Genomic DNA, 18,262 nt, shown 5'->3' with positions numbered 1-18,262 from the left:
TTTTGTCTTACATAAGAACTTGCTTGAAATCACAGTCAATTGATGGTCTTGTTTAAGAAACAAGAACTCAAACAAGATTTTTTGAAATATAGTTTGAAAAAAATAATTTTCTTTAAAAATTTTGATACCTGGGTTTTATTTTCATCTATTAGAGTTTTTCTCTGAAGAAAAGCAAAGGGAATGTAAAATTCTATGCTCTCCCGGCAGGCTCTTTTTTATATATGCAAAGGAGAAACTTTTCCAGCTTGGATTGATTGGGGCACAACAAGAAGACTTCTGGGTGTAGCCCCCAGAGGTGGGCAACAGCTGCTTTTAAGGGTGCATGCTAGGCTCTGTGCATCTAACTGATCTTAGTCCAATTCTTTCCCTTTGGGGGAAGTGAGGAAAGGGGAGAAAATCGAAAAGCAAGGAAGAGATTAAGAAAATCGTTTCCAGATTCCTAGGGGGCATTGCCACCCCCACAAATCCTGAACCCCATTCTCTGCATTTTCAGAGTTTTACAGATCTTATAAACAGCCTACAGAAATTCAACCCGATCATATAAATAGTCTTTCTTCAATATCCACAGAATTGAGGATTTTAAAGCTAATTCAAGGGGTTTTACAAGCCTAAAAAAATACAGCCGTAAAAATGCCATTGGAAAGATATCATATTTTACAAAATGAGATTGATCCATGCGCTGTAAAAGTCAACTGTCTAGAAGGCACACCTCTCAGGCCAGAGAAAGCAGCCAAGACAGGCTTTTTATGTCTTGTTTGGGAAAGGCCAAACCTGGAACTGCGGTAAAAGCAATTCAGGCGATTTCCTGGAGCTGGTGAAACAACTGTCCCCATTCTGGAGCGACTGTCTGGGCCAAGCCCAGGACCAGTCCCAGGAAAGGCAGGAAAGAGGATACAGACCAGGACAGTGCGGGGCACAGAGCACCCCAGACTCCCAGCACATCAGTTCCCCCGCAGCCTTGGGCCCATGCGAGCTGCCCTCTATGATCGGCTGGGCCAGGGACCCCGGGTCGTCCGCACCTCTGGAATGAGGACAGAGATTTCATATCTGGATCTGTCCCAGTTTGAGCGGTCCAGGCGGCAGAGGGCGATTCCCAGGGCTCTGCGTGAGGCAAGCAGTTCTCGTGGCTGGCTTCTGGGTGACTCAGTCTCAAGGCCACTCTTCTGTAGGTCCCTTTCTTGTGGACACCAGTGGTTTCTGGCCTCCCGGTTCCTGGGTTCAAAGGCGGAGCGGGGGCGCAAAGCTTGTGGGGGTGAGTTGAGGCCAAACAGTCGCTGGCCTTCAGAGAGGAGTAGTGGGGACCCAAAGAAGGCGTGTTGTGTGTGCGAGCAGGGGGCTGGCGGGGTGAGAGGCTACCTTTGGCCAAGTCCTGGTCAGCTCCAGGTGAGCGTTCTGCCCTGGGCTGCTGGCAGGCCCCAGGCCCTCAGCAGGAGTAGGGACAGAGAGGAGGAGGGGGTGCACTGATTCCTACGGCGCAGGAGTGCGGAGCAAGGAGCTCAGGCCTGGCTTCTCAGAGCCCTTCCCCTGTTCCGGAGCTCGCACCCAAGGGTAGGGGCGCGCGGGGGGAGGGGCAGACAGCGCCCAGCCGGGAGGGCAGGCCCGGAGTAGAGCCGGCCTTGTCACCGCCCCTCCCGGCGCGGGGCTGTCAGCTTTCCTGTTGGGAGAGAGAAACCAGCAAAATCCAACAAGGAAAAAGGGGAGGAGGAAAGAGCGGGCCTGGCCGGGCCTGGCCGGGCCTGGCGGGGCCTGGCGGCGGCCTGGGCGCAAGTGACCCTATCCCGGCCTGATCCGCGCGCCCCTGCCCGGGCTGTGCCCGCCACTGGCGTTCGGGAGGGGAGCCGGGCCGGCCGGCTGTGCGCGCCCATTAATCTGCCGGGCGGGCGGCGGGCGGGCGGGCTGGGGGCTGTTTGTAACTTTGCTGCCTCGGTCGCCGCGGTCCCCGGGGAGCGGGCTCCGGCGCTCGCTCCCATTGGCCGCCGCCGCGTCAGCTGGTGCGATTTGCTGCTGTCGCTTTTGGCGTTCGGCCATCCAGAAACAAACCAGTTCGATGACTACTAATAGTTATAGCCAGATGTACTAATACACAACAAATCACAGTCCTGCAGAGGGGCGCGCAAATGAGTTCCTATTTTGTGAATCCCACTTTCCCCGGGAGCCTGCCCAGCGGCCAGGACTCCTTCTTGGGCCAGCTGCCCCTCTACCCGGCCGGCTATGACGCGCTGAGGCCCTTCCCGGCCTCGTACGGGGCGTCGAGCCTCCCGGACAAGACGTACACCTCACCTTGTTTCTACCAACAGTCCAACTCGGTCCTGGCCTGCAACCGGGCGTCCTACGAGTACGGGGCCTCGTGTTTCTATTCCGATAAGGATCTCAGTGGCGCCTCGCCCTCGGGCAGTGGCAAGCAGAGGGGCCCCGGGGACTACCTGCACTTTTCTCCCGAGCAGCAGTACAAACCCGACAGCAGCAGCGTGCCGGGCAAAGCCCTCCATGACGAAGGCAGCGACCGGAAGTACACGAGCCCCGTGTACCCCTGGATGCAGCGGATGAACTCCTGCGCGGGTAAGGCATTTCCCTGCAGCACCCTTCCCCCCCAGAGAGTGCAGGGAGAGGAGGAAGGAGGCAGGGAAGGAAGGAAGGAAGGAAGGAAGAGACAGAGAAAGTCGGAAGAGGAAATAGAAAGACTGGAGGAAAGAATGAACAAAGTTTTTTTTGACTTAAAAAAAAAAGAGATTAAAAAAAAAAAAAAACCCAGCCCATTCCCAATGGGGCAATCAAGCTGTAGCAGTGAAGGCAGGGCACCAGTGTCCGTGTAAGGCGACACCTTAGGGGAGGGTGGGTGTGGGGGGGTCACTGCCATGCTGTGTGAGACCCAAGACAGGGGCAACCTAAGGAGAGAGCCAGGCTGGCTGGGAGGGAGCTCCTGCCCACAGTGCACCTTTGGAACCCCCTGCTCAGATTCCCAAGCGGAGAAGGCCTTCTGCACCCACCACTGATAATCCCCTTCACCTCCTAACCCCCTTTCTTCCTGCCCTTCAGAAACTCAGATAGATAGACACCCTTATTTGGTCTCTTCCAGGGTCTCCCCAAAGCTTTCGAAGGCCACCTACCCCGTCTCAGTATTTCTTTTCTCTCCTCCCTCCCCCTCCCCCTTTCACGCAACTGTTCACTTACAGCCAACTTCTGCCTACTTCTGAGACCCTGCCTGAATCTGAGACACCCAGCTTGGGGGAGCCCCCACCCGTGGGTCCTTTGGCACCAGAACAGAAGGTCCATCACAGACCTACGTTTCCAGGAACCCCAGATGGCCCACAGCTCCATCTCTTTGCCCTTAGTTTCCACAAACTCCACAGGGAACCCTTGGAGCAGGACAGCGCCTAATGCAGATTTTAAAACAGTGTTTTTTGCTTTAAAATCCATTTGTTTTCCCAAAGAAGCTCTACATTTCTCAGAAGAGCTATACAATTTGGGGGAACTTGCAAAGATTTGAAAAAACTGGCATTTTAATTTCCCAAAAAGCGTTTTGAGTCCTGAGATGGCTGGCTACAGTAACGTCTTCACAAAAATCCATATGTGGATTCAGAGTGTCTACACTACCCATGGGGTTCCACACCCTCCACTCCCAGACATACACACGCTACACTCCCACAAAACACGACTTCAGTACCCCAAATTAAGAATGCTCGTTATATTCAGTTGCTTGTAATGGTTTTCTTACAGAGTAGATTTTTCAAAAACACTAACTTCCCACCTCAAGTCGTTTTAGGTGGAAAACATTTCAGCTGGTATGAAATTATCTCCCATCGAGCCGGATTTTGGCCCAAGACATAGTGAGAGAGGCTGGAGTGAAGGCGGGCGGTTTCCAGTCCAGAGGCCCGGGGCTCGGGGTGTGGGTTGCCTGGCTCCGCCGCCCGGATCCTGGCTCATGGGCGCCTGGCCATTTCTGCCTGCAGGTGCTGTGTACGGGAGTCACGGGCGCCGAGGCCGCCAGACCTACACGCGCTACCAGACCCTGGAGCTGGAGAAGGAGTTTCATTTCAACCGCTACCTGACCCGGCGCCGCCGCATCGAGATCGCCAACGCGCTCTGCCTCACCGAGCGCCAGATCAAGATCTGGTTCCAGAACCGCCGCATGAAGTGGAAAAAGGAAAATAAACTCATCAATTCCACACAGCCCAGCGGGGAGGAAGCGGAGGCAAAGGCGGGCGAGTAGGCGCCTGGGCAGGAACCAGGCCAGCGCCGCAGCCCTCTCGGCTGTGCCCCCTGGTCTTCGTCTGCTCCCCAACTTTTCTCCCTGCCTGCTACCTTCCGGGGGGCTTTCGCAGCTTCAGGGGAGCCCGGAGCTTTGCAAACGCCTGAGCATTTATTTCTTACCAAAAAAAAATACATATATATAATCAAACACAGCCAGTTCCAGCAGCAGAGCGGGGCGCACTGCACACGCAATCCCGTTGTCCAAGGCTGCCCAGGTCCAGGGCGCGCCCCAAATTCGTCCCGGGCTCTTGTGCTAGCGCCTCTGCGCGCCCCTGAGCTCGGGACGCGGGGTTGCTGGAGAGGAAAGAACCCCGGGACCGAGCCCCTTGTGGTGTCTGGGCGTTTTGGCCTCGGCCCCTCTCCACCAAGTCCCGGAGGGCACCACCAAATCTACTCCGGCCACTGCGAAGAGGGGGCCTAGAGCTCGGGGCCCCAGCACCGCGGTGGCCTTCCAGGCAGCCCCCAGGCAGGAGAAGCTCGAGGAACAAAGGGGACCCCGAGAGAGCCTGGTCTCTCGGCCCAGCGCGCAACCGTCCGTGGAAGAGAAGCGGCCTCAGCTGAGCCCAGTCAGCCTGGGCGCGGGTGGAACTTTACAGCTCGGGAGCGACTGGGCTCCCGAAGGCTCCGGGCTCCGGATTCCGGCTCCCCGCCTCCGCCAGTGCCGGCGCGGCCCCCACAGCAGCTTTCAGGCCCGAAGGAGGGGGCCCAGGGCCCAGGGAGCGGCGAGAGTCATGGTTTCTAGACCTGCCAGGGGCGCCTGCCACGCCGGGCCTCCAGCGGGGAAACCCTTGCATGCCTTTCGGCTATATTTGTTATTTACCTTCGTCTCTCAGATCCCAAGAAAATAACTACGGAGATACTAGGCACTGCCACAAAATGCTTCCATTAACGCCCTCAATTTACTCCTGGAGGTCTAAGCAAGACCCTAATAACTCGGCCCACGGATTCCCCAGCACCCAAGCAGTTTCAGTGGCTGCAGGAAGCCTGGGCCCACTAGCTGGGTTCACCGAGAACCCTCCGACTTGGGGCCCTGCTGGCTTCAGGGAAAGGACCCAGTGGTGAAGATTCTCCAGGCTGGATACTTAAAGCAAACCAAATAGCAAATTAATGACACGAAAACCATATTTACACGAAAGAAAAAAATAGAATCTGGTTATAAAAGTGTATGGAATTTGACCTCGCCTCGGAGAAACACTACACAAAAGCTATCTTTAATAGACGCCTGTCATTTAAGAGCGGCAGGGACACTGTCCCTCATGCGCTCGCAAAAACAGAGCCGTAATTGTAGCTGCTGCTGCGGGCAGGATTTATTTCTCCAATTGGCTAAATGGCCTCCCCCCTTCCCCGAAGGTGATATCTGTATTTTCAAATTTCAGAGCTGCCGGCAGGACGGGCAGAACCGACCCCAACCTCGACACAAAAATAAGAGGGGCTGCACAGCGGGGAAATAAAGTTGTTGTAAATAAAATCCAAGCCACCATCTCCCCCCAGTCCTCTGCTTCCTCGCCGGGCACGCGATCGGCAGCTGACGGCCTCACAATTGGTACATCCTAATGGAACTGCGAGGGAAATGCAATAATTTTGCCATAATGGGCTGTAACCTCAATTCGACCCCGGCCCTTGCAGCCCCGGGTCGGAAGCGGAGCGATGCGCCATGCCTCCAGCGGGTGGCGCTCGAGTCCGACTGAACGGCGGTGCCGGGCGGCGGGCACGCGCCTGGGGCGCGCGCGCCACCCCTCTCGCCTCCACCCAACTCCCCCATTAGTGCACGAGTTTACCTCTAGAGGTCATCAGGCAGGATTTACGACTGGACAACAAAAGCACGTGATTCGAAGTCGTACCCCATATTTGGGTGCCTACGTAGGAGGGAACCAAGTACATGTCCCAGTCATTTCCATAATTCATCATAAATTGTGCAAGGGTGCTATAGACGCACAAACGACCGCGAGCCACAAATCAAGCACACATATCAAAAAACAAATGAGCTCTTATTTTGTAAACTCATTTTGCGGTCGCTATCCAAATGGCCCGGACTACCAGTTGCATAATTATGGAGATCATAGTTCCGTGAGCGAGCAATTCAGGGACTCGGCGAGCATGCACTCCGGCAGGTACGGCTACGGCTACAATGGCATGGATCTCAGCGTCGGCCGCTCGGGCTCCGGCCACTTTGGCTCCGGGGAGCGCGCCCGCAGCTACGCGGCCGGCGCCAGCGCGGCGCCCGCCGAGCCCAGGTACAGCCAGCCGGCCACGTCCACGCACTCGCCTCCGCCAGACCCGCTGCCCTGCTCCGCCGTGGCCCCCTCGCCTGGCAGCGACAGCCACCACGGCGGGAAAAACTCCCTGGGCAACTCCAGCGGCGCCTCGGCCAACGCCGGCAGCACCCACATCAGCAGCAGAGAGGGGGTTGGCACGGCGTCCGGAGCCGAGGAGGACGCTCCCGCCAGCAGCGAGCAGGCGAGCGCGCAGAGTGAGCCGAGCCCGGCGCCGCCTGCCCAACCCCAGATCTACCCTTGGATGCGCAAGCTACACATAAGTCATGGTAAAGCCAGCCTTTTTCTAAATCCGTGCGGCCTCGGGGGCGCGGCTCTCGGTCCCCTTCTCTCTTCTACCGCCCTCTCTCCCCGTCTCTCTCCTGGTCTCGCTTCTCCCAGCCCTGTGGAGCCTCTCCCGCCGCTCTCTTCCCTGCCTGTCTCCATCCTCCACTTCTTCGCAGCGTCCTGAGCTCGCAAGTTGGGGTGGGGTGGGGGGGAGGGAAGGCCGCTTTTGGACAGACAGGTTTAGACATTAAAAGTAGGAAGAAAGGAGAAGACCCAGCGCCTCGGAACGCGCTCCTGGGTCAGGCCAGCCGAGCAGGGCGCAGAGAGGTAGAGGATGGCAGGAGGGCTGTGAATCGGGCTTGTCAGGACGGATAATTTATGAGGAGAGCTACGCTGGGGAAACAGCGTTACTAATTAGAGTCCCCGAAAAGGGGCTATGGGGGGGAATAATCCAAGCTAGAGTTGGAGGGATCCTAAAATTGGGGGGCAGGAGGAAGAGCAGGAAAGAAAAGGGAAGAAAAAGAAAGCAGGAGCCCCAAGCGTGCAGGCTAGAACGGAAGGCGGCTCTCGGGGCTGGAACTTTAAGGGAGGGTGACCCGGAGGCCACTTGGACGCTCAGAAAAGAGCCTGGCTTTGGTGGGTTTCTGAGCAGTGGGCAGCCTGGAGGGGCTGTGCCCCAGCCTAGGACGCCAGGGGCAGGACCAGAGGGCAGGGGAGGACTGAAGGAAAGCCTGGCGATCCTCTGGGACGCGGTTCCAGCCTCGGATGGGCCGATTGTTTCCAGAGTCCAAATCGTATTGTTTTCACTCTAGAAAGGAAGAGGGAAGGAAATTCCGGGGAGGGGGGGAGGCGGGCACAGAGGGAGGACTTGTTGAGCTTTTCTCCCCTGTTCCTCGCTCAGGACCCTGGCTTCGTGCAGCTGGCGGACTTGGGTGGCCAGGGCTGAGTGGCTAAACCGCTGACTTCTCTGTTGCAGACAACATAGGCGGCCCGGAAGGCAAGAGGGCCCGGACGGCCTACACGCGCTACCAGACCCTGGAGCTGGAGAAGGAGTTCCACTTCAATCGCTACCTGACCCGCCGAAGAAGGATTGAAATAGCACATGCTCTTTGCCTCTCCGAGAGACAAATTAAAATCTGGTTCCAAAACCGGAGAATGAAGTGGAAAAAAGATAATAAGCTGAAAAGCATGAGCATGGCGGCGGCGGGAGGGGCCTTCCGCCCCTGAGTATCTGAGCGTTTAAAGTACTGAGCAGTATTAGCGGATCCCGCATAGTGTCAGTACTAAGGTGACTTTCTGAAACTCCCTTGTGTTCCTTCTGTGAAGAAGCCCTGTTCTCGTTGCCCTAATTCATCTTTTAATCATGAGCCTGTTTATTGCCATTATAGCGCCTGTATAAGTAGATCTGCTTTCTGTTCATCTCTTTGTCCTGAATGGCTTTGTCTTGAAAAAAAAAATAGATGTTTTAACTTATTTATATGAAGCAAGCTGTGTTACTTGAAGTAACTATAACAAAAAAAGAAAAGAGAAAAAACACAAAAAGTCCCCCCTCAACCTCGTTTAGTGCCAATGTTGTGTGTTGCACTCCAGTTGTTTAACTGTGCATGTGAGTGGAAGTGTTCCTGTCTCAATAGCTCCAAGCTGTTAAAGATATTTTTATTCAAACTACCTATATTCCTTGTGTAATTAATGCTGTTGTAGAGGTGACTTGATGAGACACAACTTGTTTGACGTGTAGTGACTAGTGACTCTGTGACGAAAACTGTGACTCCAAGCGGTGTGTCCCTGCGTGCCTTTGTAGGACCCTTTGCACGAACTCTGGAAGTGGCTCTTATAAGCGCAGCTTCAGTGATGTATGTTTTTGTGAACAAAGTTACAAATATTGTCCAAGTCTGGCTGTTTAAGCAAACTGTGATCAGCTTTTTTTTTTTTTTTTTTTTGTATTTGTTTTTAAGGAAAAAATACTGACTGGAAACAAAAAAAAATAAACTTTCTATTGTAAGTTCTCTTGGTCTGGTTTGTGCCAAATAGTGAGCGGCTCTTTCTGCACTTCTGTCTGTCTGTCCAGTCCTGGAAGCCGGTGAGTCTGAGGTTACCTGAGCAGCTGCCTATGCAAGGCGACCTCAGATCAGCACCCTGCCTCCGCACCTCCCTCACTCCGGCCTTTCCGAAAGTTCAGGGCAGAAGGTAGAAAAGCTGTAGGGGGCCTCCAAAGCCTAAGTCCAGCCTACCCATTTCGGAGGTAACCAAGTTAACTTGCTGGGTACAGAAGAGAGGAAGAGAGAGAAAGGAGGAAAAGCCCAGGGCTTTGTTAGCGGCCCAAGGGCCCACACAGATGCTGCCTGTTTTCCTAAGGCCATCCTGGGCCTCCACTTGAGGCTGCTATGCTAAGTTGTGGCCCCCAAACCCTCTGCCCCTAACCCTCCCAGGCACCCCTTTCCACTCCTCACCCTGAACCCAGTTGGCTTCTTTTGCTACAATTAATTTGCTACAAATGGAAGGTACTTACCCCATCCTAGCTCGATTGGGAAACTCCTCAGAGCAGCTAAAGCGCAACTAGAGATTTGCACATTTACCGACTGCTTACACTCATGCCGTCTTTCCTTTTAAAAGTTATAAAACAGTAAACTTTATAAGCCCCAGTTCCGGCTATATGACATTTGGGTGCCAAATGAATAGGGTTTTGTCTATGAATTAGATCGTAAAATCATCCATAGCACAGACAGATCGGCTCACTGGCTATAAAACGTCACGTGGGGCCATTAAAGTAAGTTTTATGGTTTTGGGGAGTTGACATCCAACATTATATACCACATAACATATAATCTCACTGACGCTGGACTCCATTTGACTCTTTTGCAGGCTACGTGTGCCGCCTGGTCATTCAAATTGTCAATTTTAGGTCCAGAGGTGTCCAAACCACAAGTTCTCAAAACTCTCTGAAAAATGGCTCCCTCCGAGTTAAGGTAAGCTCGCCTCCTGAGCGCTTTCAAGTTTATTTGTACTCGAAAAACTTTCTTCCTGGCTCTTTCTGTCCCTCTTTCTCTATCTCTGGTTCGATAACTCTGAAGTTGCCTCTGACCCCACGAGGGGAGCGCCAGCCCTCCCTCTGGCCCCGAGCCGCGCCAGGAGCCTGCTCTGCGGAGCCGCCCCGGGGGCAGCGCCTGTGGCCGGGCGCACCCCAGGCCTAACTTTAATTGCTGCGCCACCGCGATGTTAATGACTTCCGCTGCGCTCGCCCGCGTGCAAAAAGATGATTTTTGTGTGTGAATGGGACTCTGCGTGGAGACTTGGCAGGACCCTCCGCCCCCACTCCGGTGGCGGGTCCCGGCTCCTCGGGGGGTGGCGGAGCCCCGGGGTGGGGGCTGGGCGACCGTGGCGCGCGGGCCGCGGGCGCCGAGGGCCGCGCTGAGCTGGGGAGTTGGAAAGAAAGGCCCGGGCAGGGCCGAGGAGGACTCTGGCGGGATTCCTTGTGGGGCTGTGGCAATATGTCTTCGCGGGCCTGGGTCATTTGGCAGCACTGAATTGAGGCGGCCGCCTTCGGGGCCGGGTTGCAGGCAGGCTGGCGAAGGCCGGAGGGTGGCAGGGGGCGGCCAGGCGAGGCGAGGCGAGGCGCGGGCCCACCTCAGGGCTGGGCCCCCGCGTGGCCAGGCCGAGCCCGGGACGCGGGCGCCCGAGGACCCCCACCTGGGGGAAGGGCTCCCCACCCCCGCCCCCCGCGCCCGGGACCAGGCCCTGAACCTTGCTGGCCTGCCCGTTCTTTTTATTTCGGTGGGACTGTTCTCACCCGCCTGTGAGTCTGCAGCAATAAACTTTATGGCCGGATTTAACTTGAGTCTTTGAATCCCCAGGCTAAATAAAAGGAGTTAAAGCGCTTTCTTTTCTTCCGCCTTGCCTTTCTTCTCCCTCTCTTCTCTCCTTTCCTCTCCTCTTTTGTAGAATTAAAACATCTATGCACAGGAACCTCAAAAGGCAACTTAGGCGTTCCCCTAGATAACACTAAAGATTAGAGAAATTTACTCCCATTCGACATACAGGGGGGAATTCTTCCAAACTGTGCCCTAAAGTTTGGGGGGAAATCGAGGTGTCTTCATGCCCAACTTAAAAGTCCCCCGAGCCATTAGGTTGTTTTCCCTGACACGTCATAAAGGGTAGTTGAGGGAAGAAATTGGTCGTTTGTCAGTAGGAGATTTCCGCCTTTCTTTTGTTTGCTGCTCTTTCTGTTTGATCCCAGGAAATTTACATAATCTATGATTTCCAAAACAGTCTCCAATATTGCACTAACGGGTGAAGTAAGGTGAAATAAATTTTTCCTGGGTACAATCCCAGCTTGGCCTCAGCAACCTCTCTGGCCCCAACCCCCAACCCCACATTCTTCAGTGGCAAAGCAATGACTGGGGACGCTGTGGCCTGTCCTGGGGTATTTCTCTGGATGGGTACCCACAAGGGAGCTAGTGGATTTCCCCCTATCCTATCTGAGGGACCAAGCCAAATTCTCCAACTAAGAAATGAAACAAACATTGGGATCTTCTGTCTGCAAATGTTTTCTCCTTAAAAAAAACTGGATGGTTTTCTAGAAGTGACCCTTGGTGAAGATATTGACTAAGTTCTTAAAGTGAAAAAATTTGAAGTATAGATTTGGAATTTCAACATATATTATTGTGCAGAGGCCACGTAGACTCAACATTAGTCCAACAGATGTCCCCAGAGTCAGAGGTCCAAAAAGGAAAACCTGAGAAGTTTTTTGAAAAATCAAAACCATCTTACAAGTCCCACTTCTCTTGAATAGTGAGTGGCAAGGTAGATTTCTGAAAGTCTTTTTTTTTTTTTTTTTTTTGTAACTGTTAAAGAAGGCATAGCTGTTTCAGTGCTCATGGAAACATGTCTTCAAAGTGGTGGAAACCAGAGTAGAAACGCTCTTCGGGTTCTCTTTTATTATTTTAGGTGTAAGAATTCTGGAGTCTTTGCTTGCTCTGAGTTTTGGATTTTTTGTTGGAAAATACTGGGTGAAGTTTTTATTTTAGTTGCTCCTTTGGTGATCTTGCTTGAGTTATTCCTTGGTGACTAAAATTAGTAGCAGAAGAAAGTGTGATAGGGGCTGCTGGCAGATTCACTTGAGCCACTTGCCTGGAGTAAGCAGCCACACTACCTTCGTGGCCACATCCCACTCTGGAGCGTGGGAATGGGCAGAAAGGCTTGTTGGACCCATATCCAGAATCACACAATGTAGGGAAACTTTCCCATGATTTAAGAGAATTAGGCTATAAATATTGTCAGCTTGCTTATTTCTGTCTGTTATAATCTTCATAAAACTTTAGAGCTTAAGGAGCAGGCCAACACACATGGAGTTAAATGACTTTAAAAAAATAGAGCATCCACTCAGACCTATGTGAGAGTTACTGGGGAGATTTTTTTCTTTCTTCTTGTATTCATAGGAAGCCTAGTAAAGAGGATGGCTGGTTATCTGCTCATTTTGGAGATAAGTTATTTCTTCTCGTGCATTCTTTTGGGTTGTTTTTTGCAGAGAAACTTAGAAAGAAAATATCTGTCACTGGGGGCTTTATGAAGACATCCAGCCTCAGCTGGTGGCAGAAGTGTCTGTCTGTGTTCCTTGTCTTGTAAAAGGAGAAGGTGTCCGAAATGTGCTGGCCCGTTTGTTTCTACAAGCCAAAGAGACAATATTTCCTGAACTGTAAATATAATAGGAAGCTTCTGGTCACACTCACTTAGGGGTTTGTTAGGGTTTCCATGGTCTAATTTCACAACATTATGCCAAGATTCCTTCTCTTCTGCTCTTTCCCCTGCTTCATTGTTGGCTGCTCTGGGAGAGCAAGGCAGAATTTTCTACCAGAAATGGAGTCATGTTCATTTCTTGAGATGTAAAGTATTATATCCAAACAATTAGTGAGGGGAGAGCAAATTACATCCTGAAAGATGGGCTATGAAAGAGGAAAACAGTCTTTTTAGCTTAAAAGATGCCCTTCGAAGCCTCTCCCCTGCTGTAGGTTGGGAGTCCAGCCCAGCTCTGCCCACCATGGAGAGTGCAGAACACTGTGCTTCCATCCCTTTGGCTTCTAGGGCAGAATTTCTTTCAGGTCGATGGCAAAACTATAAATGGGGCTTCCAGACAGGGCTAAGGGGGTCAACCTAGGCTCCTGCCCACATAGGAGAGGGGTGCCCCAGTCCTTGCCATTCAGAGCCCCAGAACTGGAAGATCTGCCTAGGTTTGTTTTGTTTGGTGTTTTCCACAAAGAAAGCTTCCTCCTCTCACTATGTCTCCTCCCCACAAAAACTGCTCTTTTCAATAATAATATTTGTTATGAAGGTTATTGGGTAATTATTGCGATTTTGTGAAGCAGCCCTTGCTAGAGGTGAAGTCTGTCATCACCTAACAAATGACGCCCGCGCAGTTCACTGCCGGGTTAAGTAAATGCAGAGAAGATAAATCTGCACACCCTAGGAACCGCCAGCAGAGCACGCTTTAGTACAAGTTCACAGTCAACTCGCCTGCCTGGGCCACGCTCGCCCAACAATTAGGGCTGCGTCTTTATTTTTAAATAAAGAAAAAAAATGTCTCTAACTTTCATTACTTGCTCTCCCCCATTTTCTTTTTTCTTTCACTATTTGTGAAGCCCCCTAGCTCTCCTCCCAATTTTCTTTGTAAATGTACTGATGAGTGATTTCAAAATAATCTCATTCCTATTTTAAGTGCTGACAAAAAGAGGTAGGAGGCAGATTTGACAGGAAATACGGTCGCAAACACAAAAATATCCAATGCACCCTCTTATTCTAAAAGGCAGTGGCAGAAGTAGGGCGTCCCTGAGATCCTGGGAGGGGGGCTTTCCCCTGAAAGAAAAGGCACGGCTTTGTATATCTTTGTGGTTAGTGCGTTGCAACTGCAGGTCAAAAAGTTGAGGGTCAAAAGTTTACGTTGTGCAGCACTCTTAGTCATCTGCCCAGACAGAGTTTGATGTCAATGTTAGAGCTGCGATCTTGACTATCAGCACAAAAGATAAAATGGCTTGGAGTGACGCGTGTATCACGGTATGGACTCCAGGTGAACCCTAGTGGTTGAATGACCTCAATTACGGAGAAAAGGATAGAAAATTCCTCTTTTCAAGAGTAATACATGCTGTATTTCATCTTGAATTATTGCTCCCATTCTGAGGGAATAGCAGCAGGTAAATAGGCTTAGATTACTGAAACACCAACACCTTAGATGTTGGAGAACCAGGAGTCTGTGGGTGTGTCACAAAATAAAAAAAGCTCAAAACTCATCAGCGGACCTTTAAGAAATAACTAGCAAGTGGCCAATGCTCTGTTGTACCTTCAAAGGCAAGAGAACGGGCAGGAAACACCTTTATTTGAAAACAGCAGTTTTGATTTGCCACTTTTTTCTTTTTAGGACCCATAATGATCCCTAAAGTGTGTGAGAACAAGGGCAAACACTGGCACTTCTTGTGAAATGTACTCAATGTACTCTTTGCAATTTTCAAATGCAGAATGCTTTTTCTAAAATTGCCACTGACCTAATGCAGAGTTCTCAGAGCTAGAAAGGAGAGGAAGAAAATAAAAACCCTCCCCAAGGGGACAGGCTTCCTCCCTTCCTCCATGTTAGAAAATGCTCATTGGCCCCATGAAAATGTTCCTGTTGTTGGAAATTTTTCATTATGTTTATTATTAATCCGACACTAAATGTAAAGAAATTCTTCAATCTATAAGTGAATAGCTAAACTGCAGAGAAAATACCATTTGGGCAGGAAGGTAGAATCCACAGATGGCAGGGCATAATGACCGTCGTCTATTCTCCAGAAAATACTCTTTAAAAATACACTTCCAATAAAAGTTAAGGAGAGGAAGAGAGAGCTAAGGAAGAAGGGTGAGAGAGTGGAAAAGAAAGGGAACAGTATGTTAAGGAAGCATACAGAACCATGCCTCATATATGAGTTGTGACTGGAGAGCTAAACAATATTTTATTTTTTAAATGCGCCTACATTAACTGTAAGTGTTGGTGCCATTAGAATATATTTTCTGGGGACATGTTTTCCTTTTCTATGTATTGATCTTTAAGTAATTATTGCAGGGAAGCAGAGAAGAGAAAGAGAAAAAAAATGTTTCCCTAGGTTTTTCTTTTTAACTATAGAGATAAGCTAATTCAACTACTCAGATTGTAGACTCTTGAAGGGATGTCTAAGATCATCTCAATATATTTTAGTTGATTGAATTTGCTGGTGCCAGGTACATTCAGTGGTAAATATTTCCCAAACACTGCCATCGTGGAAGTAATCAGATTGCTTCCACCGTTCAATGTGTAAAGTTTTCACTCTGGCCAAGAGCTTGAAGCCAAATGGGGGTGTGCCAGATGAAAACAAGAAAGGGAACAACTGTGGTGACTGCTGTTACAGCAGTGAACACTTCGCCACATCTGGGCTAGCAAAATGAAGAAAACTGAACACCCCCCCCCCGCCCCCGCCATTACTCACCAAGACAATTATGTGTCTCTTTGAGAAAAACTTGTTATTATATTATTGGTTTAAAATGCTCCACACCTTAGAAACATGTCAGCTTCAATAATCATAGACACCTCTTAGCTAGTGTTTAAAGTAAAAGGAAACGGTAGCTGCAGAAGTTACTGCTTTTAGAGTGCTTACTTTTTTATTTGGAAAATTTTTATTTTTAGGCCTCTCACACAATCCTGGTGAAAATTCATATATAGTGTGAATATAAATTTCTATCTTTATACCTGGGTCGTGCTCATTGCTTATAAACTACTGCAAGGAAATTGTACCCCCAAACAATTAATTAATTGTTCGAATGGCTGATAAAGTATTGCTTCTCTAAAATCATATGTCTAGTGTAGGTGGGGGAAAGCCCTCAAATGCCACCATCAGGCATTTTGAAATTCAGCCATTGCTGCGTGCGCTCCAGAGATGTGCTTCAGATAGAGGATAGTCAGTCTGGGGACTCTCGTTCTAAAGAACAAAGGACAAATACAGTCAATACATTCCATAACGTTTACATTTCCTTTGCTTTTCCTCCCTTGGTTTTCCCTGAGAAGGAGTGACCTGGGCAAAGACCCTGCTCTCTAAAAGACACTGTATAGACCTTTTAGAAGCGCAAAGTCCAAGGCCGAGGTGAACTTCAGGTCAGCGCGTCTAACAAATATGAAAATGTCGGCTGGTGAAGGGCGCGCCTTGTGATTTAACAAAGACTGTCAATGTGTAAGATTAATAAGAAACAAAATGCACACGGTGTCACTGTTCGGTCACTTTGAATCTTGGGACAGGGTTGTATTCAAGAAGGAAGGCTATTCCAAATATATTCAAAATGATTCAAATCAGATTCAAACTAGGCTGCAAACACTGCCTTCCTCTCGCCCTCCCTCTCTCTTGGACTCCCTTCTTGCTCCTTCTCCATCTGGGATTCAAGGACATGATGAAAAGTTATTTCACTTAATGGGATTTTAAGAAAGCTTTTGTTGGGAATATATGTTATCCCTGCACGTGGAAATGAGAAAATGTGCTTACCAGTTTCCCAAGAAAAGGATAACGCTTTCACCCCGCTTGGGACTGGAGCCAGTTGGTGTGCGAAGATTAGCACACTCCCTCCCTGCTCCATTTCAGAGCATCCCATCTTTTTCTCGGGCGAGATGCTGCTGGTAAAGTTCAGTTTATTTATTAATTGCATTAGTTTCTTTCTGGCTTTACTTTGGTGTATTGGATCTTGCGTAAAGGCAAGAGGATTGTTTTTTTTTTTAATGTTTTTCAAAAAATTTGACTCAATGGAATAATGCTGTGGCTTGCACAGAGAGATTGGGAAGGATCAGAAAAGGTACTGAGATTGTTTATTACAGCCATAAATCTTGCAGTAAAATGTCAAAATGTCGGTGTGTGAGATAACACTTGGTGGTCCTGGCTCCGTTTGTGTTTATGATACGAACCACAAAGACAAGTTACAGGCCTTGGGGGATTCTGTGTAAGCCCATCTTCCTAAAGTAATAGAACCACATGAAACACAGGCGCAGTTAACTCATTTAGGCTAACCATATACAAAACAGTGCCCATGCCTTGTTAATACTTTAAAGTAAAAACCGGTAGAAGGTTCTGAGGCTAAACAACATGAATTTTGTGTTTTAGTGTCTGTAAATAATATTAAACAAACATGGTTAAGACCCTAGTACTCAAGGCTAATGACATGAGGACGATGGCAAAATTCCTTGTCATGTCTTTTCTCCCCCTGAAGCTATAGAGCCCAGTTTTCTAAATTACATTATGTATATATTATTTAGGCTATATATATTCAGTGTATATGTATGTATTACTTTCCTTACTGTAGACAGATATTGGGTTAGGCAGCTGTTTCACAGGCCAGATTCTTCCTCAAATCTAGAGAGGATTTCTAAAGATTATACTCAGCGTTGATTTCTGCCTGTGGCTCAGATTTCATTAGAAAAAAATATTCAGGGTGCTCCACATCAATGGACAGCACTCTTCACAGACACACAGCCAATGTGGAAAAACCTCTTTGTACCACTTCAGGGTGATTCTGGTTAAAAAGCTAACATGATCCCTTTTTAAACCTCTTTTCCTAAATTAGTTTAAAGATTAGTCCCATATAATAGGCTTTATGTGGCTAAGCATTAAATGACTATCCATCAAATGGATATTCCAGCATTTAGTAACTCATATGAGTAACCGATATAAATGAAGATAGAATTGACATTCCTTTTGAAGTGTCTCCAGGCCCAGGCTATAACTTTCCTTGTCTGCCTTCCAGACTCAAGTTTTGAGAAAGCTGTTTATACTGCTCTCTGAAAAAAAATCAAATAAGGTGCACCAGCTGAAAAAAATCCTTGCTTTGCATGCCAATATGGAAGTATTTTTAGAATGGTGACTATTCTAGTTTGAACTGCTTTAATCTAGGCTGAAAAGTAGAGAATCTAGGTGTGTCTGTTGTTCAGAAAGGGAAAGGGAAAGTACACAATACGAGTAAGGCATCAGTATTTACTTCAAAGATCAACACTAGGTGGAATTAAGTAATTTATTTGTTAATAATGGTGTAATTAGTTTACCCATCAAATTTCAATTACCAAATGGCAGGCAACAGTTCTCTCTCCCCCTTTCCAGAACTACTATTATTGTTAATATGCTAATTTCCCGCAATTCAGAAATTATAGACTGTCCTATAGGTAGAACTTTACCCTGAGATTCAGTTTGAGAGAGTAGCATCCAAAAGACGATATAAATTCTTAGCGGGGAAAAGACCCGTTGGCGATCAGACTGGGCACAGTGCCTACTCTCTGCGTAGTTTGTTTTTGTTTAGGAACCGTTCTGAAATAGGAAGTTGTTGGTTTCAAAACTCTATTTTGTGGAGGCATCGCTTCTATCCATTCCCTCAGCGTTGCACCACCACCTTCTTTCTCACAATCGCACCTTAGTAAATGCGAGCGTGTTTAACTCTCACATCAGCAC

General features: G+C 49.3%; 3 protein-coding genes across 4 annotated transcripts in view; all 3 read left to right on the top strand.

The window, feature by feature from the left end:
- Nucleotides 1-18,262, top strand: part of HOXA3 (homeobox A3) — a 44,247-nt gene that overhangs the window by 2,645 nt on the left and 23,340 nt on the right. For both annotated transcript variants that reach the window (XM_066239274.1, XM_066239272.1), the window contains exon 2: nt 9,654-9,757. The gene's annotated coding sequence lies outside the window, so the exon portion shown is untranslated. The remainder of the gene's footprint in view (nt 1-9,653; nt 9,758-18,262) is intronic.
- HOXA6 (homeobox A6) lies at nt 2,106-4,210 on the top strand. Its single transcript, XM_066239281.1, has 2 exons — nt 2,106-2,559; nt 3,951-4,210. The coding sequence occupies exons 1-2, from the start codon at nt 2,118-2,120 to the stop codon at nt 4,208-4,210; spliced, it is 702 nt and encodes a 233-aa protein (XP_066095378.1). The 5' UTR covers nt 2,106-2,117.
- HOXA5 (homeobox A5) lies at nt 4,230-8,751 on the top strand. Its single transcript, XM_066239278.1, has 2 exons — nt 4,230-6,793; nt 7,768-8,751. The coding sequence occupies exons 1-2, from the start codon at nt 5,899-5,901 to the stop codon at nt 8,016-8,018; spliced, it is 1,146 nt and encodes a 381-aa protein (XP_066095375.1). The 5' UTR covers nt 4,230-5,898; the 3' UTR covers nt 8,019-8,751.

This window comes from Saccopteryx bilineata, chromosome 7 (assembly GCF_036850765.1).
Source record: "Saccopteryx bilineata isolate mSacBil1 chromosome 7, mSacBil1_pri_phased_curated, whole genome shotgun sequence".
NCBI classification, from domain to species: domain Eukaryota; kingdom Metazoa; phylum Chordata; class Mammalia; order Chiroptera; family Emballonuridae; genus Saccopteryx; species Saccopteryx bilineata.
The sequence above is the reverse complement of the archived record's forward strand: the minus strand, read 5'-3'. Positions and strand labels throughout refer to the sequence as shown.